A 27,460-nucleotide genomic window follows, 5' to 3' on the forward strand; every position below is an offset into this window, starting at 1 on the left:
TACATACATATATAAATATATGTGTGTATGTACATATATGTGTATATATATATATATATTCACTGAAAAAACCATAGGTTCTCAGGGACATTATAATTAGCTGGATATTTCACTCATACAAAACTATAGAAATTCCACCGTTATAGTTAGTTCAGCTAACTATAACTCGCGCACCCGCAATGCACTGCTCATGACGTCACATATTACATCATTCATGACATGGTCAGTGACATCACTGATGACGTCTCAAATGACATCACTGAAAACACGCCACAGGGCGCATTTGCACTGTGGTGCAGGGAGGGAGTAGGGCCTGATGTGACAAGTGTGCAAACGCACCCTGCGGAGCGTTTTAAGTTGAAGGATTAAGTCCCCTTCAATCCTAAGGGTCCTTTGTGGCCAACTAGCCCAGCAGTTACCTCCAGTAAGCGCCACAGAGCTGCGCTGCATAGGGGTGTAAAAAGGTGCCTGGCCTCAGACCACCTCTCTGTAAGGCAGCCCTGTGGAGCATACTGGAGGTACCTGATGGGCCAGTTGGTCCCCCAGCATTGATGGGGAATTAATTCCCCAACTTAAAACGCGCTACAAGGTGCGTTTGCAGAGTGTTGCTGGGAGGCGCGGGCCTCCGGCACGATGCCGGCTTTTTAAAAAAAAATTTAAGAAGGGGGGCTGTGTGGCCCCCCTTCTTTGTCCTTTTTTTGGGCCCTGGGCACCCCATCCCCCAGGGCCAGACCCCTTTTTAAAAAAAAATGTAAAAGGGAAGGGGGTCGCGTGGGCCCGCCTCCGTGGCCAATTCCGGCCCCGGGGACCCCATCTCCCGGAGCATGTCCACATATATTTTTTTTTAAGGAGGGGGCCGCCCCACCTGGGCCACTTCTATCCCCAGGGACCCCATCCCCCAGGGCGGGAAACATCCTTTACAACACAACTTTTACCACGAAGTGCTATTACAATGCAGGTTTTACAACGAAAACCATTACAACGCATTGCGCTGGGGGGCGCTCTAGGATAGGGAATAGATTTAATTTACTATCCAGCACCTTCCCTGGTGTCCACGGGGACTGGAGTTGGAATGGTAATTAAACTATTCACTATCCAGCACCCCAAAGCGCTATGCGTTGTAATGGTATGCGTTGTAAAAACTGTGTTGTAACAGCATGCGTGGTAAAAGCATGCGTTGTAACGTCATACATCCCCCAGGGCAGGCCATATCTATTGGGTACCGTGGGGGAAGCCCCATTGCCCCCACAGTCCTGCCGGCTCCCCGCTTCCTGCAGGAGCCGGCATTGCTTTTCCACACGGGGAGCTGCTGACATGCAGCTCCCTTGTGGAAAAGCAATCTGCTTTGTATTTTGGAAGCGAGAGCAGTCGTTTCCCTGCTCTCACTCCCAAAATCCAAAGCAAGTTTGCTATGACAGGGATGGAGCCGCACAGCTCCCACCCTGCCATAGCAACCAGCAGTGCCCCAGGTGTCGGCACCCCGGAACACTGCAGAAGCCAGCCCTGGGGGGTGGCGGTCCCCAGGGCCACGGGGGCTACAGGAGGGGGCCCCCTCTCAATGTCATTAAAGTCACGGGGAGGTGATGGTCCCCTGGGCTTGGACCCCCGCATTTGCAATATTAGTGCCCCGGGAGGTGGTGGTCCCTGGGGCATGTGGGCGGGCTTGAGCCCCCCAAACAGGTTTTTTTTTTTTAAAGCCCCAGGGGTGGGGGTCCCCGGGGTTTGGGGGGGCCTTGGAGTCCCCCATACATTAAAAAAGAAGCCCTGGGGGCTGGCGGTCCCCGGGGCTGCGGGAGGGCCGAGTGCCCTCCCACACATAATTTCAAGCAAGCCCTGGGGGATGGGGGTCCCCGGGGCTATGGAAGGGCCGAGTGCCCTCCCGCACATATTTTTAACCAAGCCCTGGGGGGTGGCGGTCCCCGGGGCTGCAGGAAGGGCGCGTGCCCTCCGGCATATTTTAAACATAGCCCCGCATATATTTGTTGGCAATGCCCCCAGGAGCTGGCCCACCCGGGTCTCAATTAAATTAGGCTTTGGAGCCCGCACTTCATTTTTTTTTTATTTTAAACATCTTTTTATTAAACAAAAAGGACATTACTCAACTCAAAACTGACCAGAGCGCATTGAGTACTTTCAAATATATACATAGAGAACAGACTTCCAAAGGTAGACAAATAAAGCAAAATATAAAGAATAGGTTTAAGCGTCTTCCGAATCCACACTGGCAGGGTCCACCTCAGGTGGTGTACAAATGTCCCCACGATAAGCGTTCCAGACTCCCCAGATCTTACCCCACTTGCGAGGCCGCCCCCTAGACACATACACAGACCTCTCCCGGAACATACACCAGTCGATGTCCTCCATCCACTTCCCAACCCCAGGTGCCTGAACAGCACCCAAGAGTTGAGCAATATTACGCTTGGCAATTGCACAAGCAAGAGTGACCCAGATCTTGCCATGGTTCGAAAGGTCGGAGGGCTCCGAGACATTCAGCAAACAGCGACGCGCCTCCAACTCGATCCGCACACCCCACACTTCACTCATCTTCAAGTGTATCCTCGTCCAAAAATCACGTACCTTCTCACACTCCCACAGAATATGAAGGAACGTTCCCGGCCTTCCACACCCTCTTCGACAATCCACAGACACAGCCAACCCCATTTTCAACAATCCAGGACCCGTGGTGTATGAGCGGTGCAGAATCCTGAGTTGGACCAATCGAAAGTCGCATTGGGACCGCCACTATTCTAGGGGATGACACCGCCTCCCTCCAATCTTCCTCATCCAAAACAAATCCATCTGCGACCCACTGGTCCCTAAGCTTCACCAGGGGATCCTCAGTATGATTAATCAGTTTACTGTATGTCAATGATATGGTTCTGGTTGGCACGTGAATGTCCAGCAGTTGATCCTCAAGCGGGGAGGCCACCGGCGGTTTCTCACCATGGGGGACTACTGCACACAAAGCGTGACGAATCTGATGGCACCAAAACCGTTCAGTATCATGCAGCTGGTACTTGGCCTGCAGATCCTCAAATGTCAACATCCTATCTTTACCCCACACATCTCGCACCTGCACAATCCCAATCGGATCCCACCGGTCAAACCCTTTCGTTTTCCACAGAGTCCCCAACTTCTCCAAGCTCCACAAGGGTGTAGCCAGTGTTATACGCCCGCCCAGTTAAGGGCCCGTGTAGCCTCGTGCCATATCTTTGTCGCCGTCGATGGAGGACCCACCAAGGGGAAACGACCACATTTCGCATATAACACCCTAGTATACTCTCCCCCGGGCACTTGACCACGGTCCATAGCGAAGCCCGGATCCATCGGCGAGCCATAGATTGCTTGATTAAGAGGCGTCAACTGGGACGCCCAATAGTATTTTCTGATGTAAGGCAGACCTATACCCCCGTCGTACCAAGGCAACATCAATTTAGACAATGCAATACGGGGCCTCCCCTCCCACAAGAGGCCTCGCTGCAGCGATTCTATCTCGTTAAAATGCGACGGGGGCACCGGGTCGAAGGAATTCTACAATGCATATAAAAAGCGCGGGAGGGCCATCATCTTAAAGAGGACCGCACGGCCCAACAAAGAGAGCAGGAGTGCTTTCCACCTAGCAACGTCACCACGCAGTCTGGCCAACGGGGGCAGCAAATTCAATCGGAAGCGTACCTTGGGATCCCTCGATATCTGGATACCCAAATACCGAAAACTGACCAATTCCAGCTTCACTGGGCAATTCACTGGCACCCCAGGAGGCTCACCACTCAACACAAAGAGGACCGACTTCGCCCAATTAATATCGAAGCCCGAGTACCTCCCTAAGATCGTGGGGAGATCAAATACAACAGAATGTCATCAGCGTACAACGAGATCTTATCCTCCCATTCCGAAGTCCAACGCAATCCCCTGATCGAACGGTCCCATCGTACCCAGGCCGCCAGCGGCTCCAGGGCCAGGGCGAACAAAAGTGGTGAGATAGGGCAACCCTGTCGAGTGCCCCTCCCAAGTGAAAAGTCGCGGGATTTATGGTTGTTTACGACTACGCGAGACAGTGGGGCCGAGTAGGGAAGGCGAACCCAACCAATAAATTCGGGGCCAAATCCCAACTTCTCCAGGACCGCAAAAAGAAACGGCCATTCCATTCGGTCAAAAGCCATAGTGGCATCCAGGGACAACAACGCCGCCGTCTCATGTATGCGGGACACACCTGCCACCACCCCATGGAGCCGACGGAGATTAAGGGTGGTGTTCCGACGGGGCATAAAACCGGATGGTCCGGATGCACCAGCGTCATGATGACCTTCACCAGACGGGCGGCAAGCAATTTGGCTAGCACCTTAGGCTCTACATTCAATAGGGCGATTGGGCGATATGACGAGCAATCCAGACGCGGCTGACCCTCCTTATAAATGACCACAATATTCGCGAGGCGTTAATCATAAGGTAGCTCGTCGCGGTCTCTACTCTCAAGATACATATCTTTTAAGTACGGGGCCAAGAGGTTGGCGTGTTGTTTAAACAATTCGATGGGGAGACCGTTCGGGCCAGAAGCCCTACCAGAACAAACCCCTCTGATGGCCATTGCCACCTCATCATTTGTGAGGGCAGAATCCAAGAACTCCCTATGCTCAATAGATAGAACCGGCATCGGGATGTCCCGAATCATGTCGGCATTCTCCACCTCCGTAAAGCCCCCCACTGAAGTATAGACCTCCTCAAAATATCGGGCAAAGTCATCCACAATCGATTGAGGATCCGATGACACCGCACCCGCAATATGCAGTTCCGGTATCAGTCGAGACCTCCAATCGCCCTTTTCCAACCAAGCTATCAACTTCCCGGCCTACTTCATTTTTTTTTTTTTCGGCGGGATTCGCACCCCAGCGTGAATTTAGACCAATTTCTTTTTTTTAAATGTTTTTGGCCCAGGGGGGTCCTTGTGGGACACCTTGAGCAGGCCTTGGGGGTCAGGGTGTTTCTACCCTGCCCCCTTTTCTTTGTTTTCACCTTTGTTTTACTGTTTTCTCGGCTGCCAACACTTCCTGGTTTGGAGTGTTGACAGCCAATTAGAATAAAGCTCGTGGTCAGGAGGGTTCGCAAACCCTCCTCGGCCATAGGTATTGAAACTTCTATTTTTTCCATTTTCTCAACAACTTCTGAACGGATTTACACCATTTTAAAAAAAAGGTCGCTTTCTGAACAAAGCACTACCTTTTTGCCACATTTGGGGTAATTCTATTCAGCAGTTCGGGCTGTAGCCTGGCTCAAAATTTCGTATGGAAATTAACACTAGAAAAATGCGTTTTAGGACTCCCCTTTTTTCTCAGCCCCCGCTTGATGAATCACCCCCAAACTTTCAGGATAGGAGCTGACCTGGATAGACTTTTTTTGGGGAGAATTTTGCGAAAATTCATTAAACAATGCTAAAGTTATTAGCAAATCAAAAATGCTTTTCCTATGGAAACTAGGTTCTAACTATAACTACCTACTGGGGACCGCCAGTAGGTAATATACACAAAAAACTAAGTTCAAAATGACATTAGAGGTAAGTGAAAATGTTAGTTAAAACTTAACATTTTAAAATAAAAAGACACTGACATTAACCAGTTATAGTTAACTCAAGAAAGTATAACTTGCAACCCCGCCATGCATAGTTTTGTCATATTATGTCATTTTAAATGTCATCAGTGATATTATCAATCTCATAGAAGATGTCATGAGTGTTGTAATATGTGAGGTCATAAGCAGTGCACAGTGAAGGTGCAAGTTATAGTTATTGAGTTAACAATAACTGATGGCTTTCAGTGTTGTTTTTTGAGTTTAAAATGTTAAATATTTTAGCTGACATTTTCACCTAACTATAATAATCCCTTTAACCTTTGTTTTTTTTGCAGTGAATTTCTGAGGTATTTTTAATGTAAGGAAAAATATTATTTCCAGATCTAATTACAGTGTCACTTTAGCCTTTGTCTTTTTTAATGAATTTCTAGGGTTGTTTAACGTTAAATAAGAAATGATTACCACTTCTGTGTCAGCATGCCAATGTGCTTGCTAGTGTTGTGTATGGGTGGGTATGTGGGTAGTCAGTGTGTGGTGGGTGGGGTGTGTCAGTGTTTGGTGTGTTGGCTGTCTGTGTGGATGTGTGCAACTGTGTGTCTGTGTGAAGCTGTGTGTGTGTCTGTGTGTCAGTGTCTATTGGTGCGGGTGTCTGTGTATGTGTCTCTGTATGTGGGTATGCATTATTGTCTGTTCCAGTACCAGGATATTGCCGCAGAACCACAAGGGGGGCCACCCCATGTGCTGAAACGGTACCACAGAACCACAGGGCTGAAAAACACGGATTTCCTTTTTTAATGAACACAGAGGTCAGTGTGCACACCCCCTTCTCACATATCCATATTACTATACAATAACGTATATGTGTATACACACACATATATGCACCCGTACACAGGCTCTAGAGGGGGCCCTGTAGGGCCCACTTTCTTTCTTCACAGCCAGCAGTTTAATGGAGTAAGAACCTCCATAACACCGCTGGCAATGAGGTAAGTCGTAATATGCTTGACGGTGCTGCAGGGCACCCTCAAGCATATTGTGGCCCTCAGACTGCCGCGCCACCGCCAGAGATCTCTGAACAAAAAATAGTGATACCAACAAAGTTTATGCAGACAAAGTGTGCAGGCTAGTATTTCACTCTGTAGTAGTCTGGAATAAATAATTCAGAACAGCCCCAAAGTGGGCAGACGTTCAGAGAATATCAAAATATACTCCCCGTCCACAAGTCTGTAGGGGACTGATTATAGACAGCTTGCACTGGTACCAAAGCAGGGTAAATCAATGTTTTCTTCTTTCGAAGGTATGTAATGCAGAGGAGATTTGTGCATCACAGAAAAACAGAAAGGACTGGACACCAGAACCAACACAAACAGTGGCATTAAAAAAAAATTAAGATAGAGCAAGCCGAGTTTGCAAAATGATGGATACTTGTGTGTTGAAAAAGGAAGAAAACGTTTTTTGTCTCAAGCAAATAGAGAAACTATATTTTCTCTGTTTAATTTTATGTCAACAAAATAAGACAAAGTAGTTCGTAACTAGCTTGCTGCCTGTTTTATCCTGCCGATAAATATTATTTTGGCGGAAATATTATTTGTTCCTGTCAATATTAATTGAAGAGCAACAATAGAGCAAGAGATTTCCTCGTTCTAATTGAAGTGGTGCAAAGTGACTGTAATCTGGCCATAGGGGACTTCCTATATCTAGCCTCAAGAAGTCACAAGATGAATATAATATACAAATCTGCCTTAACTCACCGCATGTGCAAATTCTGTTAATACATTTGCAAGTCTGTGAGCCTACCTGATCAGAAGCATAGGCAACGAGGCGGGAGTTAAGTGAGGACTCATCAGTCTCTGGCTCGCGAACCTTCATTTCCAAAATTTTATTTTTTCTTGCTGCCAACAATGCGATTAATGTTGATTCACTGACAGTACTCTGCGAAGGAAGACAATATTTTAAAACAATATTCATACAACGTTTACAATGAAACTATTATCCAATGTGTAGGTATATTCAAACAAGAGAAAAATAGTGTGCGCACATCAATGGGGCAAGTATAGAATCTGAACATCTCAATCCCATATTATAGAAATTTACTTTGTGAAAAGCTCCAAATATTTGACAGTCTGACATCACCTTAAATATGCATCTTTAGATTTATGATCAATGCACACCATCCCTAGGTAAATGGAGCGCCGCCATTTTAGCCCATCCTATAGAAACAGCTTGGCCTAGGTCACAAAGTTTGTGCTAAAGTGCGATTTACACTCAGGGCCTCTGGAATTATGCAGCAAGGAAACACCAAATTATGCGACAGGGTTGACTAAATAATGCAGCAAGAAAAAAGCAAATTATGCGACATAATACATTAGTTTAGTATAGTATTACTCCATTTTTGTTATAATTTTTACACATGGTAATACTATCTGGGCAAATATTAATACTGGTTTTAACAACCACATACACAAATAAGCAAATGAAAGACGACCAGTTATCCTTTCTGAAGGGCCTTCCACTACCAGCGAACACATTGCTCTGTTTTTAGTAACTTCTGTGCCATTTCAGCTACAAACAAAATGGTTTTAATAAAATCTGCAGATTAGGCAGCAGATAATGGATTATGTGGCAAATACAGCAAATGCATAAATATATGAAAAAAGCAGCAGACTAGCCTAATTCCCGTGACGCTGCTTTCGCATGGAGACTTTGCGGTGATTCACAAAAGTAGGAATATCTGTTACACAAGCAGAGATGTCAACTACGTGTGCTGAACCAAGCAAAGGTTGCCCAGTTTTAACATGTGTAGCTTCCATATAAATGAGTAATAGTGAGCATTCCCAGAGAAGCGTCATAAAAACTCATTGCACCTGAGGGGAACACCCACAAAGTTGTATTTTTTGGGAAATTCACAAACATTCGCAATGTATTCCGCATGCATATTTGGACATGTACATATACGCATAAATGATCTAGATGTAAGTGGCACAGAAATTTTAAGAAGTACATATGACATGTGAAATCCATATAATGCAGAGACTACACATGTACGGTTAGGGCAAAATACACTTACTTCACAATTTTTTGATTTGTGAATCAGGTAACCATTTCTAAATATTGAAGTGGTTGCAACTTCCTTTAAGAATTAGACCACGTTTCCAAGTCTTTGCTTTAATTTAACAAAAAAATGTAATTCGTTGCGAATAACATTCATTGAACAAAAAGAGGTACTGGGGTTTGTAAATGGAAAGTCTAGGAAAGGCAAACTGATGTCCTGTTGCAGACAAGAGGTGATAAGGTATAAAAGGGCAGCCATGTTGAAAGGGCCCGGAATGAAGAAGCGGAAAGCCAGTGACACCACAGCATGTTTCCACAATCTCCTGTCTACTAGGAAGAGGGAACAGTCTATGGGCACATTTGCTTGAAAAACAGCAGCATGAACTGTGGGCCAAGATCGAGTGGGACTTCCTTTACAATAATATGTATACCTTTCGTCTATGTTCTTGAACTTTTCACAACTCCTAATGGAGCAGCAACGAAGAATACATACGCACAACACACTTCACACACGGGCACATCACCAAATGCCATTTCTACAGGTTTGTCCATTTAAGGAAGTGGTAAGATTCTACATACGAATACACTACGTTTTCCTATTCGAATAAGTAGACTTTATTTTTTCTTTAAAATGGTGATGTGATAGCAGTATACTGCTTGCTATTCACGTGCAATATTAGTAAATACGGATCTAATGACTTGTGAAAGTGACCTACCTGTAGTACTCCCCCTCCTTTGCTGCTTGGATAATAATGCAGAAAATGATCAGGTAGCCCCAACATTTTGGCGAGCCAGTCCATTATATTCATCTCCAGCTCTGTACAAGCTGGGCTAGAGGCCTTTAAAATACAAGTTTGCTTAGATGTGATTTCATGTACAGGAATACAATTCTTTTGATAGAAAACCATGCATCATTTAAATGAAAAATAAACATACCTCATGCTTACTTTTATTTCATATATTACACTTTGTGGCAAAGGAGAAACATTTATCAGCAATCAGACAGATTTCAACAGTTGCTGTACTGAGCCTTCAACAAATCTAACTTTTAATGTTTTTCATTCTTCATTATGTGCTTGGTTTCCCCATGGTGGTCTGTACCCAAGAGAGAGTTGGGATCACCACAGTGCAGTGTTTGTAAAACCAGTATCAAAACTGTTAATTTTTGCGGAAAAATAATGAACTCCATTGAGACCTTCCATTGAAATAGGAGAATATTTTATAGAACCAGAGGACAGCAGGTACTTCAGTTATAGGCTTAACTATGATGGAGAAATCATGTAAAAACTTGGTAGAACTTGAGCTCTCATTGAATAAGGAACAAACAAATCCAAAACTAAACCTTCTTTGCATCGTGAGAACCAACTCTCTTAAAATACATCTTAATATAATGTCTTGAACACTTTGGGACTAAATGGACAAATACGATAGTCCTGCCGAAAAGGAGATTATCAATCACACATTCTGGTGGAAAAAGCATGTCGGGCTCATGAGTCTTAAATAAGTGTGATTAGCCATCTTTGAAGATTTTTTTGATGCACCACTAAGTTAGGCAGAGGCATAGCATTCACGAAGCAACGCAGGACAATGTTTCAACTGATTCAAACTTGGATCATACTCTCAAGTTAGTAGTGAGCAGAGATGTGACCACACCATCCCACGAAAACCACCCACTACTAATAACCAATTTACTTAACTTTACTCACAGCACCCACCTCTTCAACATAACCATGGGTATTAAGGCACTCGCTAGCCCCAGTATACTGATTGATCCTAACTCTGACGCAAATATACTAACATAAAACATTATGTGGAGGTGATACCAACTGCAGCCAAATGTTTGTGACCAGAATATGCTTGTTGCTGTCTACAAAACATCATAAATATACACTTTTACCATTTGCATGCATTCTGCACCCTGCCCCTCTTTTTAGTTCTGGCTACAGACATATTTAGGTATCTGCCAGAGCTCGGGTATTCAACACCAAAATCATAGACAGAGAGGATGTTTCGGTCATTCTCCTCCCGCAATTGGTTGGTTTGGGTAATCTGCCATCAGTCAATGCTTGAAGAAAGTGTCATTCAAAATTTGGAGTACGCCAGAGTAATAGTTCAGTCTTGCTGTTGGCTAATGGATATTAGGTGTGCTAGTCTCCATTTCCAAAGAGAAGCATCCTCACCCTGCAACAGATGCACTTCTGTGCTCCTAAAAGTGCTTTGGTGTGGTGGTTGACTTTTTCCACAATGTTTCCTTTCAATGCAAACCGAATAATTTAATACAATGTTTCTCGTTCCAGTACCTCACTCTGGACAGAGCAAACCAGATGCCTAAACCACTCAAGGTGAACATCTTATACTGTGCGCCAGGAAGGAAAAGGTTTTATTGATGGTTTCCATAATCAACTTGGAGGGGTTGGGGGTGGAGGGGAGAGCATCACAAATGGTCTGTGGATACAGCCTCAAAGCTAGCCTACACAATAGAAAGGAGACCCACACCTATGCTCTCTAAACCTAATATGGAGCATGATTGGATGACATGGTTAAACTCACAGTGTTTGTGTAAAAAGGACCCTCGCCTACTATACTAGTAGCATACTTCATCATTGGGTGTCATCTGGTATACTAAATGGGCTTGAGCTCAGTGGAGGGAGTGCGTAGACCTCTTTTTTGTAGGGGGATCTAGACATTTTAAATACCTAGTAGCTATTCCAGTATCCCTTTTTAGGTCTTGTCTAACAGCACAAAATGTGATGCTGCTGCGTAGGGTATTATATACAGTAAAAGGCTTGGAAATCCATCACTTACCATTTACTGGGTTGATTGTCATTCTTTTTAGCTGCCTCCTAATTGGTCATCATATGCCTCACATCAGTTCCTTTTATTTCTCCAGAGCATGGACCAAGTACCAATTGATTTAGTTTATTTTGTGTCCATACACTGATCATGCTGTGATTCAGGGTACTTTTTTCCTTTTTACAATTTTTTTTGACCGGTATTTCTTTTCTACATTTGACGTTGTTTTACGTGACTTTTGTTTATTCAGTGCTTCCTTTTTCTAAAACCTTTGGGTTGCTTAATTACTTTTGCAATTCAGCACTTCCTTTTACAGGAACAAATAAATGGCAGAGTCTATTAAAGCAGTCTGTGTGACTACATGTGGGCCACATACTCTTGAAGCAGCTACCCCACTCCACTCCAATCTACCCCATTCCACTTCTTTCTATCCCAAACCACTCCAATCTACCCAACTCCACCCTAATCTACCCACTCCAATCTACACTCCATCCCACTCCGTTCCAATCTACCACAATCTACCCCAATCTACCCCACTGAACTCCAGTCTACCCCACTCTACCCACTTCAATCTACCCCAATCTACCCCACTCATCTCTGATTTAGCCCACTCCAATCTTCCCTACTCAACCCCAGTCCACTCCACCCCACTCCAATCTTCTACAATCTATCTACCCCACTCTATCACACTCCAATCTTACCTACTGTCCCCAATCTACCCCAATCCACACCACCCCATTGGAGGTCGGAGATCTTTAACTAAGGCCCAGTGTAGTCATAATTCACATCACCGTTTACTATAGGATAATTGGCTCTTTTATGATTGCCGATAACACCTGGACACAACACTGTGTACACCAATGCGTTTCAACCTTTGTGTAGGGCCTTATATCTTTTGTTGGTGAAGGTCTTCTTCAGGGCTGGGGCACTTTTTGTGGGACACTTGCATTTGGGATAGTCTTGCATGTTTATGCGGTTCATGGGTTCTGAGGTTGCTCTAGTCCTTCTCATGCGGTTGTTGAGAAAATTTGCAGCCATGAAGTCAAAGCAGCTGACAAAAGACTGCCCCCAAGAGAACTGCTTATTTTCTGGTATTCTTTTCCGGACTCACGACCGCCTGACTACTCCAGGGGTCTCCTGAACAACTGCAGGAACTGTCCAACTAAAAGTCCCCCAATCCTGAAGAAGACCTTCACCAACAAAAGAATAAACCAATGACTCGCCTTGTTTAACCTCATTTATACATTTATATGCCAGTATTTATTATTGTGCCTCACACAACACTCAAACAAGAAATGTTAATGAAAAAAATGCATTTTAGTAACAATCGTTTCATTTAAAATGAACGATACAGATACGGTTGAAATGAAAATGCTATGTTGTAATCTGTATGCTTGACGTTACAGCCAATGTGTTTTATTGGTTCTATCAAATGTAGGAGTTTTTTCTAAGCATGTCAGTTATGGAATAGCCTGCATCATCACGTTTGGAAGGGATGGAACGCTGAATACATACCCATGTGAATCCTAAGCAGTTAATCGCGTCAGCCAGCATGTCTCCCAACAACGAGGGCCACGAGGTAAGAGCAGGAAAGTAAGCATGCATGTGTGGGCTCTGCCAATGAACAATCTGAAAGAGAAACATTGAAACAGTGTCATATTCAAAATGCATCAAGAGCACAACCCCAATTAACGAAAGCCGCTGTCAAGCAGCCTTTCTTAACCTTCCTAACCTTTTGACTTCTATGGACCCCCAATTAATTATTATTTGACAAGCAGAGAGCCCCACTCAATCAATAACGGAAGTTGGGGACCCCTGGCCTAAGGAATTCGTAAGTTTTTAACCTCATACAATACACAAAAACAAGTATACACCAAAAAAATGCTCAAATATTGAAATATTTGGTTTCATTTACAATCAAATGTAGAACACATTTTCAAGTTTCAATGTTGCTACTTACATTGCATATACTTCATTAATTTTAATGTATTAATTTTGATATTAATTCTGTAAAACCACCGCAGACTCCCTGATTAGGCCTCACAGATCCCCATGGATCCTCCGACTACTGGTTAACACCTTCGAGTCTCATGACAAGCTCAGCTCGTCATGAGCCACGGTGCTCGTGTGCTCATGACGAGCTGAGCTCGTGATGACCGTTAGACCGCTCGCACGCTGGGCAAATTCCCCTGCTGTGCGAGCGTTCTAAAGAAACGGGTGTGCACACGACCACCGTGGCTCATGACGAGCACGGGGGCGCTGTGCGCGCCCCCCAGTTTAGAAGGGGAATTTGCCCCGCTGTGAAGGGGTTAAGAACCACTGCTGTAGAATATACTACACAACGGGCCTGCTCACACAGATGCTATGCATTACCACCATTTGAAGTCAGAAGCAAGAAAAACCATAATTCCCCCTTCTCTCTACTTTGGACCATATCTTTAATGGCACTTAGATGGTACAGTTACTTTTTTGAGCCATTCATTAAGACATTTTTTTAGATTTGTCTAAATAGTATAGTTTACAATGCCATTTCTAAGAATCACACCCGAGAGTCTTTAAAATGAATGAGTATTTTGCAGCAGAAGTTTCATATTGGCTAAATAGCGATATGTTTTACAGTCAGTTCTTAAGGGGTACTCATTAAATATTCCAATATTTTCATCACGTGCTATGAAATTATGGTGCTTCCCAGCACTATTATGGGTTCACAACCCAAGAAAACCTGTCAAGAATGGTAGCAAGAGAAATCATTTCAGTTCTGTTCTCCTACAAATTGGGCAAAAAGTTATAGATTTTAGAGGCAGTTAAAGTGTCCGGATCTGTTTTCGGACGTGGATTCCTTTGATCTCAATTCACTTCTATCCATTTAATTCCATGCTTCCCTTTTCAAGTACATTTACATTCATGTATTATGACTGTTAATTTACTTATAGAAGGAAGAGATGAAAAAGTATGTTTCACATATCTTGTACACTAAGTCAGTAGACAGGAGAGCTATCCATCATGTTACAGATCTCAAAGAGAGCTACTGTGCAGGTTAGATAGGCTATACAAGACCAGACAGGAGACAGATCTTAAAGGGAGAGCAACTGTTTGAAATTGTGTTTCTGGTTGAGTACCGGCCAGCTAAAGGGACCCAGTTAGGCCCGCTGAACAAGAATACATTAAATCCTAGTTGTGGAGTGTTGCAAGTTGAGGCGTCAAGGATGCATTGTGCAGCCGAGGCAATGTGGGGATTCGGGTTGAAGGTACATTGTGCAGCATCGGTTCTGAGGAGATGCGAGGCTGCAATGCGAGGTCCTGTGCCAACATTGAGAATACCATCGATGAGAGGCTTGCAATGCCACGGCCTGTGTTAGGGATGCGTCACACAGCGGTGGTTTTGATAAGACTGCTGGCTGCAGGGGCGATGCGAAGTTCTTGCGCTGGGAGAATCCTTGCAGCAGTGGCAATGCATCAGTTCTGCTCAGGGTTGCACCACACAGCAGAGCAGAAGAATTTGTTCTGCTGGATCCACATATGGACTGGAAGAGTACCTTCAGGCCCACTTCCAAGTTTCCAAGACAGGGTGGCACTACTTGACAGTTGCAGAATCCAGGTGCTGGTTACAAGAGACTAGCCATTGGAATCTCTCTGGTGGTCCTGGTTAGAGGTTTCAGGTCTAGTCCTTCTCACCCAGGCAAGAGGGCTGCAGTCCTTCAGGACAACAGGCCAGCAGTGTAACAGTCCTTACAGTAGCACAGTAGTACTTCTCCCTGGCAGAGTTTTCTACAGGTCCAGAAGTGTACTGAAGAGTTGGTGTCTGAGGTCCAAAATGTATACCTGGTGCCTTCTTTTAAATGAGAGAAACTTCTGGAGGGTTCCATTTGAAATACTCAGGTTTCCTGCCTTTCCTGACCTGGCTCCAGACTAAATAGAGGAGTATAGAATCTTTTGTGTGACGGCAGGACACATCCTATTCAGATATAAGTGGGGCTGTACCTAACTCCGCCCTCCTATCCTGCCAGTGGTGGCCCATCCAGGCACACCTTAACTATCTATTGTGTGTGGCTATCTAGGAGGAATACACAAAGACCAACTGCCACCTACACCCAGTCATGTGACCCAGGGACAGGCTGCAAGCACTAAATAGCAAAGGCAGGAAAATGCCACCTTTCTAAAGGTGGCGTTTTCAAAATTGTAATTCAAAATCTGACTTTATCATAGAAGAAGGGTTTTCATTAGAATTCCATAGACATAAAATATTAACTGTTTACCTGTTCCCAACAGGAAGTTATCCTTATTAAACGCAATAAGGTAACTCCTATGTTATCAAATGAGACAGTTAGGCCTTGCAATAGTGAAATGCAAATGTAAAAGTTTTTCATAACCAGGAAGTGTAAAGCTTAAAAGTACATGTCTTACTTTTTATAAATATTACACCCTGCCCTGTGTATTAAAATAGATGGTTTAGGCATGACAAAAGATTGATTTTGGCAGGTTGAAATGGCAGTTTAAAACTTCACACACAGTCTGCAATGGCAGGCTTGAGACATGTTTATAGGTCCACTTAATGTGGGTGGCACAATCATTGCTCCAAGCATTTAATTTACAGGCCCAGGGTACATGTTGTTCCACTTTACTAAGGATTTATAAGTAAATTAAATATGCCAATTAGGAGGTGTAAGCAAATTTTACCATGTTTTAACGATTAAGCAAACACACTTTAGCACTGGTTAGCAGTGGTAAAGTGCACAGAGACATAAGGGCAATAAAAACGAGATCAGAAACATATGGAGGAGTAAGGCAAAAGGTTTTGGGGAAGAACACTCTTAGGCTGTCAGGTCTACCAATAATCTTACAGGCTGAGACTTCAGACAGCAATACAGATGATAGTGTTATAAAATTGTTCTCAACTGACTATGAAACCAACAATTAGGAAATAGCTTCAGCAATACGTCTTCACAACCCAGCACCAGTTTCATTGAAATGTGAGAATTGAATACAACAGAAATATTTAAATGTTGACCCTGAACTTCATCTCTATATTACTGAATAAATACACATTTTGTTCCTAAATGCCAACTTTTCTGTTTCCATAGATTAAATTCTCCAAAAAAAACGTGTTTATCGGTTTTATTTCACAAAACTACCACCTTTATATTTGTAATAAATCTACTACAAATAACTCCCCTTATGGTGAGCATGCTTACATGCCCTAGCATCACTCATCGTTTATGGTTGCTAATTGTACAGCAGTGGCAGCTAAAAAAAATCACAGATGTATATTAGAAATCATAGGTCACCATCAAATCCCAGGAACGGCCTCCTTAAAGCATGATTTGGCAGAAGATGCTGACAATTTGTCAGGGTCAGCACCTTACAAGAGAAACACCTCATTCTATGGTTGGCCTCCAAAATGCCTGAGATGGTCACAATAAAGCAAAGGATACCCACAATACATCAATGAGGCCCACCTTCTGCCAGGGTTAAGATGGCTATGAATGCCCACACAACGCCAAGGGGGGACACCCTAAACCAGGGTCACCTTAATCACTAGAATTCCCACATTATTTCAAAGAGGGTCATTATAATGCCTAGAATGCCAACAATATGCCATGCCAAGGACAGCCACCTCATGCCAGGGCCACAGTTATACAGAGCATGCCTGACTCCATCTCTCTGCGAGTGTCACTATCCCTTCAATCTACCAGTTTCCCTCTCACCATACTGTTTCTGCACCACTTCTTGGCCTTCTTCCATATACTCTTCTCAAGTTTATTCTATCTCAGTGTTTATTCTTCTCTTTTCCACCTATTTTCCCTCTCACCTATATCTTTCCTCTTTAACTCAATTGTATCACTCTTACCCTATCTTATTCCACTATTTTAAAGTCTTTGGCACCATCACAAGTAATACTGATTCTTTCAAAGGACTCCTTGCAACTGCCCAGCTGACCAGCACCCACTGGACCTTCCTGGACATGCCTGAGCCCTGCTGCTTGCCTCTGCTGGAGTGAGTCCTGTTCCCCATTAGGTGCCCCCCATGTCCTGGACCCTTAACTGGCATCAGTGAGAACTCCTTCTGAAGAAAAGGTGAAGTTACAGATGTGTTTGGCTCCTCATGATCTCAAAGGGACCACTTTATGCCGAAAATCAAGTGAACCCCAAATGTTTTTTAAAAAGAAAATATCCGCATGGTGAGGCTACTAAAGGAAATTTGATAAGAGCAAGCTGCTCATCAAATATGCAATAAATGGTTGAGGAGCACCCCATAATGCCCCACGAGGGCTAAATTGATAATGCTTGTTTGTGTGCTACCCCAGACTGGACAGGGCTTGACCAATCTTTTGCTTAGCTGTTGTAGGGGGCTTCAGGAAGCGCAGCGGCCTCAAAAAAAGGTATTAAGTAAAGAAACGATAAGTCTGCAGGAGTTTGTAAACAATGACCATGCTTTTAGGCACTCACATATTGTAGCTTTTGCTCCTGGGCTCTAGAATGCAGGAACCCCTTGTGCTGGGTCCCATGGCTTCTTTATTTGGCCTATAGAAGGCAAAGAAAGTCTCTAATAAAATTGTTTTCAAATTCAAATGCTTTATTGATACTATTATTGATGACCATGCATTTCTTATAATTAATACATTTGAATATGTTATGGTCCAGATGGGTTTTAAGTGCAAATCATAACATTTGTCTGTTTTATTATTGTGGTGACACCTTGACAAAGCCAGTAGGTTTGACTTATGTCTATTGACACTCCTTTATATTGTGAGGTTGCGTCTGGAATAGGTGGTTGGGTATTGTGATTATGGGGTTCAGGACCCCTTCGGGGTGTAATGTGATACGGTTGTATCACCAAATGAATCCATCTACCTGTTGTTTATATTTGTAATTTAATGTATAGCATTTAGTAGTGTGTGTCTGTGTGTAATAAAAGTATTTTTCTTTTTCAAAAGAAATGCACTAACTGGACAATCATTTTTTTAGTACTGTTGTGTGCCAGTGAATAGGGATTGTTAACCCAGACCACCTCGCCAGAGTGGGCCTTAGACTGCCCTGCTTAGCTACCCTGAAACAGTCAAGTGCTACAATGCGGTACTTGGTTACCAGTAAACGAACAATTGTGGACCTATTACTTGTGAAGAATTCACAACTTTTGCAACTAATAATCCAATGGCTTACAGAAAGCCTTGAAATGTCAACAAAATCGAAAAGTGTGTGACCCAAAACTGTTACATTACCTTTCTGTGTTGCTCGAGAGTGGCCTAGCAAGGTCAGTGACAACCCCTGGTGGCTTTATAAGAAACTAATGTCTACATTACTTAAATAATTGATTGAATTGGCGAATACATTATGGGTCGATTCCGATCTGGTAAAAAGCGCTTCGAATTGCCGTTCGGAGCGTTTATCCTCGTACGAATCGTACTTGTAAACGTCCCCGTACGAATCTGCAAGTACGATCCCAACCCAACGTGTCACTCCGTACAACTCGTAACAAACTCCGTACAAATCAAAAGTACATACGATTTGCATCCGGCCGACGCTTTACGCAACATCCGAACGTAGATAGACCGCATTATCCGTACCAGGAAGTACGATCTGTGTTGAAGACACTCCGTACAGCTCTTTTGCTACGAGAGCTGAAAACTGCCGTAAAAGCAGAGTTCGCCTCGGAACAGGTACGGAATGGCCCCCACCGGATACGGTGCGTACCCCCCATGATCGCAGGGGTACGCACCGTACCCCTGCGATCATGGGGGTACGTACTGTACCACGCGATCTTGGGGTGTACGCTGAGTGTACGGTGCGTACCCCATGTCCGCTCGAAGTACGGTGCGTACCCCCCATGATCGCAGGGGTACGGTGCGTACCCCTGCGATCATGGGGGTATGCACCGTACGGTGTGTATGTGAATCTGCGTATTTCCGTACGAATCGCCCTTACCTGACGTGGACCGATCGAATCGCGTCCTGATACCCCGGTCCGGATCGTACTCGTCGGGTCGTGCGGTGTGTGTACGAGTCGTACGGAGACAGCTCCGGATGCGAATTGTACGGATGAGAATTTTACCGGATCGGAATCGACCCCTTTGTGTCTATAGTATTTTGCGCTATTTTTGATTGCACAACCATTACTGTTACATACAATTGATTAATTATATTTCATTATAAATAATATTTGCACGTTAAATATTCGATTAAAATCATTACATTATGATGATTGACTCTGCTTAGGATGTGCCTTAAAGTACGAAAACAAATGAGATATTAACCCCACTAAACCAGGGTAATAGTTATAAAACAGCTTATAGGCTAATTTGATGTTTTTAGCAGCACACAATAAGTTTGAAGTGCCAAAAAAGCATACAACTGAAGTGTGGAAATTCTTTCTGAGCTCCAGCCTGAAAGAATATATCATGAAAGAATATTTAATACACTCTGAAAGTAGCCTTGGCAAAATAACTAAAACAAGGCTAAGTATTCTATCCATAGTTTGGCATAATCTGCACTGATTGCCCATTTTGTGTCTCCCTTGCCAGTTTGCAGTGGCTCTAAAAGGACGTGCAAGTTGTACTAAGGTCGCTACCCTCCTCATTTACTTTTCTTGCCCCCCCCCCTTTCCTATCTTTAACATTGTCTCTACTGGTTATTTGTTCAGCGCGCCTAATACCATTCTGGTATAACTGCACTATAGAAGAAAGTAAATAAAGGACTACAAGTAAATAAATTATGTCTCAGATCCAGTTCTAGCTCCCTTTAGTGTAGATGAGCATTCAAGGTCAGCTTTAAATGTGCATTGTCTGAATGGCTGTCATACTGGTTCTAGGAGCTTTGGGAAGCCGATTGCTGAATTCATCCACATTTCAGACAGCACATATTCAAACATTAAGAAGTAAAATGCTGCTCTACCTTATTAGTGTGTAGTTGTGTCTTCAGTTCCAGAGTACCAAATAGACAAAGTAGGCATCGGCAAATGGGCACTACTCCATTTAGGGGCCTGCGACAGTGGATCAAAATAATATTGATTTGATCTTGAAAGAAAATTACAATCAAGCTTTCTTAAATTGTTTCCAATTTATTTTTTGTTTTATAATTACTGTTAGTTTTGTGTAAAAAAAAGGTTTATTAAAAAAGTAGGTTGGTAAAACTAAAAACTTATTAGGAGATAATTTGCGAAGGGGTCTTGAAATTCGACTGCCTAGGGGCCTCCACAGGGTTTAATCCGGCACTGTGTGTCTTTGAAATAATAGTTTGAGCAACTAATGCTTTCTGGACATAAACAAATGCGCATAATGTACAGTCACACTGGAACTGTGACTTGAGAGAATGTATTCAGTTTTCTAGTTGCAAAAGTATTGCCAAACTTTTTAATTTGTTAAAGGAAGTGGTGTCCATGAGTATAGAACTATTTAAGACTGGCCGGGTGCCATTGTATTTATTTAAAATATCCTTGATACCAGAAAGAGATATCTATCCCACATACGTGGAATTGAAACGCCGGCACACCTGCAAAATAACTTGCTTGGCCAAGTGTTTTTGGCTGCTCTGCTTAGTTTGAGACTCTTCCTTCACATTCATTCCTATGGGATATATAGTATTTAGAGACGTGGTTGTACCGAACTTGTGGTCCTCTGGTCTTGAGATAGATATGAAGGTGATCTGGGTAAGAGTGCATGGCAAAGTAACAGTCACATAGCAGGGTGTGAGAGAATTTCAGTCAAAAACTGGACGGGGGTCATTGATGCTCAGCCCTAGCCTGTGGTTGCAAAGCACTTTTAAACCTTGCTGCAAATTTTAAATTACCTAAACACTATTTACTAAACAAAAGCTAATTAGAACACAATGTAGGTTTGCCAATCGCTATGAGAATATACGTTTTACTAAGTTCTGTTTTACACTACTATAAGTATTTTTGAAAGAGCTAACGCATTGGCTGCATGTGCGAGCAAACGGTTAGGGCATCTGGCCTTACAATGTACATCAAACATCAATACAGAGAAGCCTGACACTCAAAGTGTCAGAGATCTGAATTCGACTCTCCCTAAACAGAGAACAAACTCATTGATGATTTTTATGCTATGCCGTTAGGGCTCCCTCTACTGACTCAATTGTAAAAAATCATGTAAACGTTATAATGACCTCACTTTTCTAAACAAGCATTTTATGTTTTCCCATAACTATGTGAACTACATTAAAATGTAATATACGTTTAGAGCTGTTCCATTGCTTTCTGTCATTGAAATCAAGTTTACAGAAGTGCGTTATTTTGGAAGGCAACGTATGTTAATGTAGAACTATTTTGCCACTCAAAACAAGTTCAGCTTAGTAAAAAGTGCACGCAGAATATCTAACGGATTGCAGTACTAACACTGTTCACTGTCAAGCCAGCTCATGCTGTACCTTTTTCTGAAGCTTAAATCTACCAGAGATAAAGCATTGCGTCGGACCATACACTGCACAACAGACACTTTTTAAGAAATGTCTCAGACTAAGGCCCTCATTACACATGGCCCGTTTCAGTATGTGGTAACTCATGTTGAACCTCATACATTTTTAACATTTCATGTCGATAATTTTTGCATCCCCTAACAGACTACTCATAATGAGGGCGCTCGAAATGTTTTTTTTACGTACATATTTGTACTTTCTCCCACTCAAAGATCTGTTCCCCTCAAAGTATTGGACATGGAATTGAGCCTCTAAGCTATCCAGTCTCTTTAAGTGTTTTGTAGGGTTGCAAATGTTTGGTTGACTCTTTGAGAGAGGCCCGAGGCTGAAGTGATGGCTCAGTTTCTGAGAGAGGTTTGTGGAGTAGCTTCTCTAGATAAGGCAATGCAAACTGACAGATTCCGTCTTCAAACAACTGCATGTGATGCATTGTGTTTAACATGCATGTTTATGACACCTGTAAACGTACACAAACATCCCTTATAGATGTTTTTTTCATAATTATAAAAAAAAGCATAAACAGATGACCCACTGCTTATCAAGCCACAGATGTTATGGCGGCGGTTGTGGCTTCTTTTCTACCAAGATGCAAGCGAACCCACACATATTTCTTGTGTGGATGCAGGACAGCTTGACATTAGCTGTCACTAGTAGTTTTCATTTATTTTCTGACTGATATTCAAATTTAAGTAATATGTTTCTTCCAAGGACAGGGTAACGTTTCAGTTCTGTTTTTGAACACAATCTTCTATTAAGGATCTGAATGAGATTAAAAGCGTTTTTATGAATTGTTTTCTAGTATTATTTATTATAAACAGAAAAACAGTGTACAGAAAATGAAGTCTTATGTGGCTGCAACCTCTCCCTTGCTCTATACTAGGTTATCCAATATAGGTTCAGGAGGGCCGTCTCTATGCGAGGTTTTCAGGATAACCAAAATATAAAATACTTCCACTAACTTTCACTGTGAGAAAATGGATCTTATGTGGATATCCTCAACATCTCACAGAACCTACCCTCAGAAAATCAATATTAGACATCCATGCTCCCAGCCCACCTCATCATAATTCTACATGTGGATTACATTTTTTGGCTCAAATACATACAGCAATGTAAGATGGTATGGCATTTGCATTCATAATAAAATTTATTTGCATTTTCTGACGTAAATATGTGCAATAAGTGTAACTCAGTCTAATGCCTATGTCGGCAAAAGTAGGAACAAGCCAATAGGTCACGAATGTAACGCAGTTGCACTTGTCTATTGGATTTGCCAATGCTTTTTTTATTAACAATTGGCTGCTCAGCATGCACACACACAAACAGCCAACTTGAAACGTTTTTTCTTAAAGCTAATGAAAAAGTATTCAAAGAGGGTTGCTGTGTGTGTGCGCACCTGTGTGTGTATGCACGGCAACCATCTTTAATGACCTTTTTTATTGCTTCAAGAAAGCTATTCTAAGATGGCCCCATATATGCATGCATAGCAGCCATCATGGAATATTTTTTCTTTAAGCAAAATATAAAGTATTCCAAGATGCATGTAAAGCAAGCTCATAAATGCAGATGCACAGGTAGCCATCTTGGAATGGTTTGAAAGACTTTCAAATATGGCCATTCACAGATACAGTGGCTTCTGACAGATAGAGCAAAGGGGTATGGTAGGAAAATATTTCAATGAAAAGAGAGGGAAGCAGGAAAGGAAGTGGGAGCAAAGGACACAAGGAAAGACAGAGAGGGAAAGAAAAGCCTCCTTCATGCGCTGCAATGCAAAGTCCTATCACCAACAATGGAAGGATACAATTGATTAAATGTAAAGACAGTGAGGCCGAAATGTCCTTAGTTGGGGCAAACACTAGAATATGGAGGAAAGTAATTGAATCATCAGCAGGAGGGAAGTGAAACAGACAAGAAAGCCATTGAGAAGAGGGTTGATGCAAAACCCATTCTAAATCTATATTAGATGAAATCGGCTTGTTGTTAATAGACAACCTAAGCTGTCTGTTTTTCAGACCTACAAATATGTGAGTTTTGAAAGACAACATCCTCCTGGCCTACTTGCAGATATATCCCCGCTATGTAATGTATATGGTTCGGTACTCCTAGCAAAAATAGGAAATGCCCTAAACTGGAGCTGGGCACCATGGCAGTAATACAGATGGCATGTCAGCAGGATGAACAGAGACTATCAAAGCAGACCAAAGGTTGTAATTAGAAGCCAATCTTAAAAATAAGTTATTTCTGGAACGTAAGGCTGTGAGATAAAAAAAAAAAAAGGAAATCAAATGTATAAAACATTCACCCTGAGCACACTTTTAGTCTTTATATAGTTCAAAATGTCCAACAAATTCTTGATGAAAGTTCAAATTCTTTATTCAAAAATATTGTGTCTCCAATGCAGCCAAGTTGGATTTTCAAAACATAGCTTGATCTTGGGTTTTATGTGCAGAAAGACAGCCAACATGCGTTTCGTCGTGCAGTATAATGCAAAATGACTTCTTCAGGGCTGTAATCCCAAGAAAAGCAAAAATTACTACTATATTTGCAAAATTAAATCTGTAGAGAAGAAAAATCAAAACTCAAGTAATAAGCAGAAAGCCACCACCATCACCAACTTGTGAAAACATCTCATGAGAAATAAATAAGAGATCACCACGTCTGTGCTTGGATGAGAGCAGAGTTGTCTGACCCCTATCACCAAGGCAACATAACAAACAAGGTTTAATCACCTTTTAATCCAAATCTGCCTGCTCATAACCTTCCTGAAAATTCCATTCTGTAGGATTCCCCGGTTGTCAAGAACAAAACTCCAAAGTCCTATCTGTGTAAATAACCCATATTTATAAGGTAATTTCAACATGTATACAGGCTAATTCATACTCATAATCCATAACATATTATTAACTAAATGAATTACTCAATTCACCTTAAAACTCGCCAAATCCTTCTTTGCAAGTTTGTAAACTCCTAATAAACTGTATCTCAAATATGCCTGTACAAAGACTGTGATGCTGAATCTATCAAACAAAAATACCCAGTAATAGGTTTATACGTAGGACAATTGCCCAATTTCTATTATCTTAAATCCAAATTCAAAAGGCACACAAGAAGTCTCACCTAAATTTTGATAAATTAGTAGCAATGTTCGATAAACGATCCGCGTTTGAGTCAAACAAAGTTCAAATACATTATGTACAATAGGGAAATCCCTAGTTCGTGACCTAGGGAAACCACATAAAACACCTATTAAGCAACATGTCACAATCAGAAGTCTATTTAGTCCACATTGATAATAGTCAAACGTATTCTTAGTCCCCTTTATATTAGCACTAAGATTGATAGTATCGTAGAGTGTAAAAAAGTACTCCACATGTCACCCAACATTAGCAGCGGGACATTCACCTACCCCAAAAAGTAAGCAACACAAATAAATGTAACGTTCTCCAACTAATAGTCCCACATGAATCCCTCTAAAACTGACACGTAAGGGTTTTCTATCTCGTAATTACAGCGGATTACCGAGTCCCGATAGTCCAATATTCTCGGTGGCGTGTACCTTGGGCGCCATTTTATCTCTGTAAAAATACGCTTGTGCAGCGTTAACGTCTTCTATCTCTATGACGTACGTAAAGTTTAAGCGCAATGTTGGAGTGATATATTACTCCACCAAAATTTCTGGTACCTTAATATAAATGACTAAAAGTATACTGACTGCAGTATTAAATCACTAGTTAGACTGATATTCAAATATTAGAACAGTGTTTGACGTTTAATTAATCGGTACTTGATTACGTCAAACTCGTACTCCACAAAATGAAACTAAAGTTTCGAGAGGCCCGTACTTCCGGCAAAATGTATCACAAACACCCAAATATCCTTCATGAGATTATCGATTAAAACAGCACTAATTCAAACGTATCAAACTAGGCAAGTTATTAGTTTGATCTGTTTATCCAGAGCATATTTATAGTTAAACCCCCATATCTCTAACGAAACGTTCCTAAAGTCTGTTTATCATCATATGTCAAATGATCAGTATATAGTGTATTCCACTAGCAGGCTCTCCTTATAGCAAACTATATCGAAAGTCCTAGTACCTAGGTTCTAGTATGATAGCAACTATTCTGATTCCAAGTAGTCCATATAAACTAAATATACATGCCGTAAAAAATGGACCTCTCTAAGCACAGAAAGTGTCAAGGAAAACCATGTATCAATTATAAATATTGTATGTTCCCTAAGTCATGAGCACCTAATAAACACTCTTATAATCTCAAAAGTTAACCCATAATATAAGACTAGAGCTCAACAGGAAAAGAGAAAGAAGAGAATAAAGTGTCAAATGGTACTGGCAATGTCCTCGAATATAGAAGTTAATAGAGTAAATTAGTAAGCGGATAGTAAATCGGATCCCATATTCAAATAGTGATTAAACCAGGCAGAGGTCTTACAGCATTGAAGAAATCTCACTGTACCATCCTGTAAATACATATGCATAATTTCTGTAATAACAGTATTAACAAAATTCTATCGCAGTAACCTATATTCACATACATTATACTCCACATACCATTGTAATAATGCAACCATGTTCTCAATATAGATAGTATAAAGTAACAAACACGTAACTGGTTTAAAAACAAAAGTTAGTAATCCTCAATTTTGGACAGCAAACAAAAGCTACAGATACCAACATTCATATGAGTATATTCATTCACTGTACATCATTAGATCAATTATGGTAAACATAGGGGAAACATAAGGTATCCAGTAATCATAGTGTATACAGTAATTACATGACCTATTACCTGTTAAGACCCTAATGCTTCCTACATGCAGATGTACTGCTAACATCTTAACATAGCCATGTACAGCATAGGTCAACAATGAGTTATTGGCCTAAAAAGTATTGTAATCCACTATCAATATTTAAGCATAGTTCAACTGCCTTTAAATTCATGATACATAACACCTTGTTGCGTCTAAGTGTTAGTTCACGATTTCCTCCTCGTATGTCAAGTCTCACATGCTCTATTCCATGAAAACTGAATTTGTGATCCACTTTGTTTCCATGATTCTGTATCGAGTGTGCAACTATGTGGTATCTGGTAGCCCCATTCCTGAGTGCTCTAAAGTGCTCAGCCATTCTGTCTCATAATCGTCTAATTGTACTTCCTATCTAAATTTTCTGTCAGGTACAGACGATAATGTAAATTACAAAAGTGGTATCACAATTGATAAACATATACATTTTAAAGTTTCCTGTATTATAATTAAAATGTGTTACCTTGGTAATAGCCCAACGGCATGAGCTGCAACATCCACACTTGTGAAAACCTTTAATTTGTTCGCTCAGCCAATTTGCATTAGCTGGTGTTCTGAGATAACTGGGGCTAACTATGTTAGCTAACGTTATACCTTTCTGGAATGTAATACTGGGTTTCATAGTCAAATAGGGCATAACCGACTTGTCAGTTCTCAGTAAATACCAATGTTTTTTAAGTATCCTGTATGGTGTATTACTATCACAATTAAGACCAGATTTATAGCCAGAGGTTATGACAGAGGTGTTGTTGAGAAGGCGACCAACAAAGCACATAAACTGCACAGAGATGACACCCTAAA

The 27,460-nt window shown here is 42.0% G+C and overlaps 1 protein-coding gene across 1 annotated transcript in view; it reads right to left on the reverse strand.

Annotated features, from left to right (window-relative positions):
• HDC (histidine decarboxylase) overlaps positions 1–27,460 on the reverse strand; it is a 250,370-nt gene that overhangs the window by 132,449 nt on the left and 90,461 nt on the right. Inside the window, exons 3-5 of the mRNA XM_078684752.1 lie at positions 12,925–13,038; positions 9,333–9,455; positions 7,363–7,497 (exon numbers count right to left, since the gene is read on the reverse strand). Of these exons, the coding sequence (XP_078540878.1) occupies positions 7,363–7,497; positions 9,333–9,455; positions 12,925–13,038 (372 nt within the window). The remainder of the gene's footprint in view (positions 1–7,362; positions 7,498–9,332; positions 9,456–12,924; positions 13,039–27,460) is intronic.

Source organism: Lissotriton helveticus, chromosome 3_2, assembly GCF_964261635.1.
Source record: "Lissotriton helveticus chromosome 3_2, aLisHel1.1, whole genome shotgun sequence".
In the NCBI taxonomy this organism is placed as follows: Eukaryota; Metazoa; Chordata; class Amphibia; order Caudata; family Salamandridae; genus Lissotriton; species Lissotriton helveticus.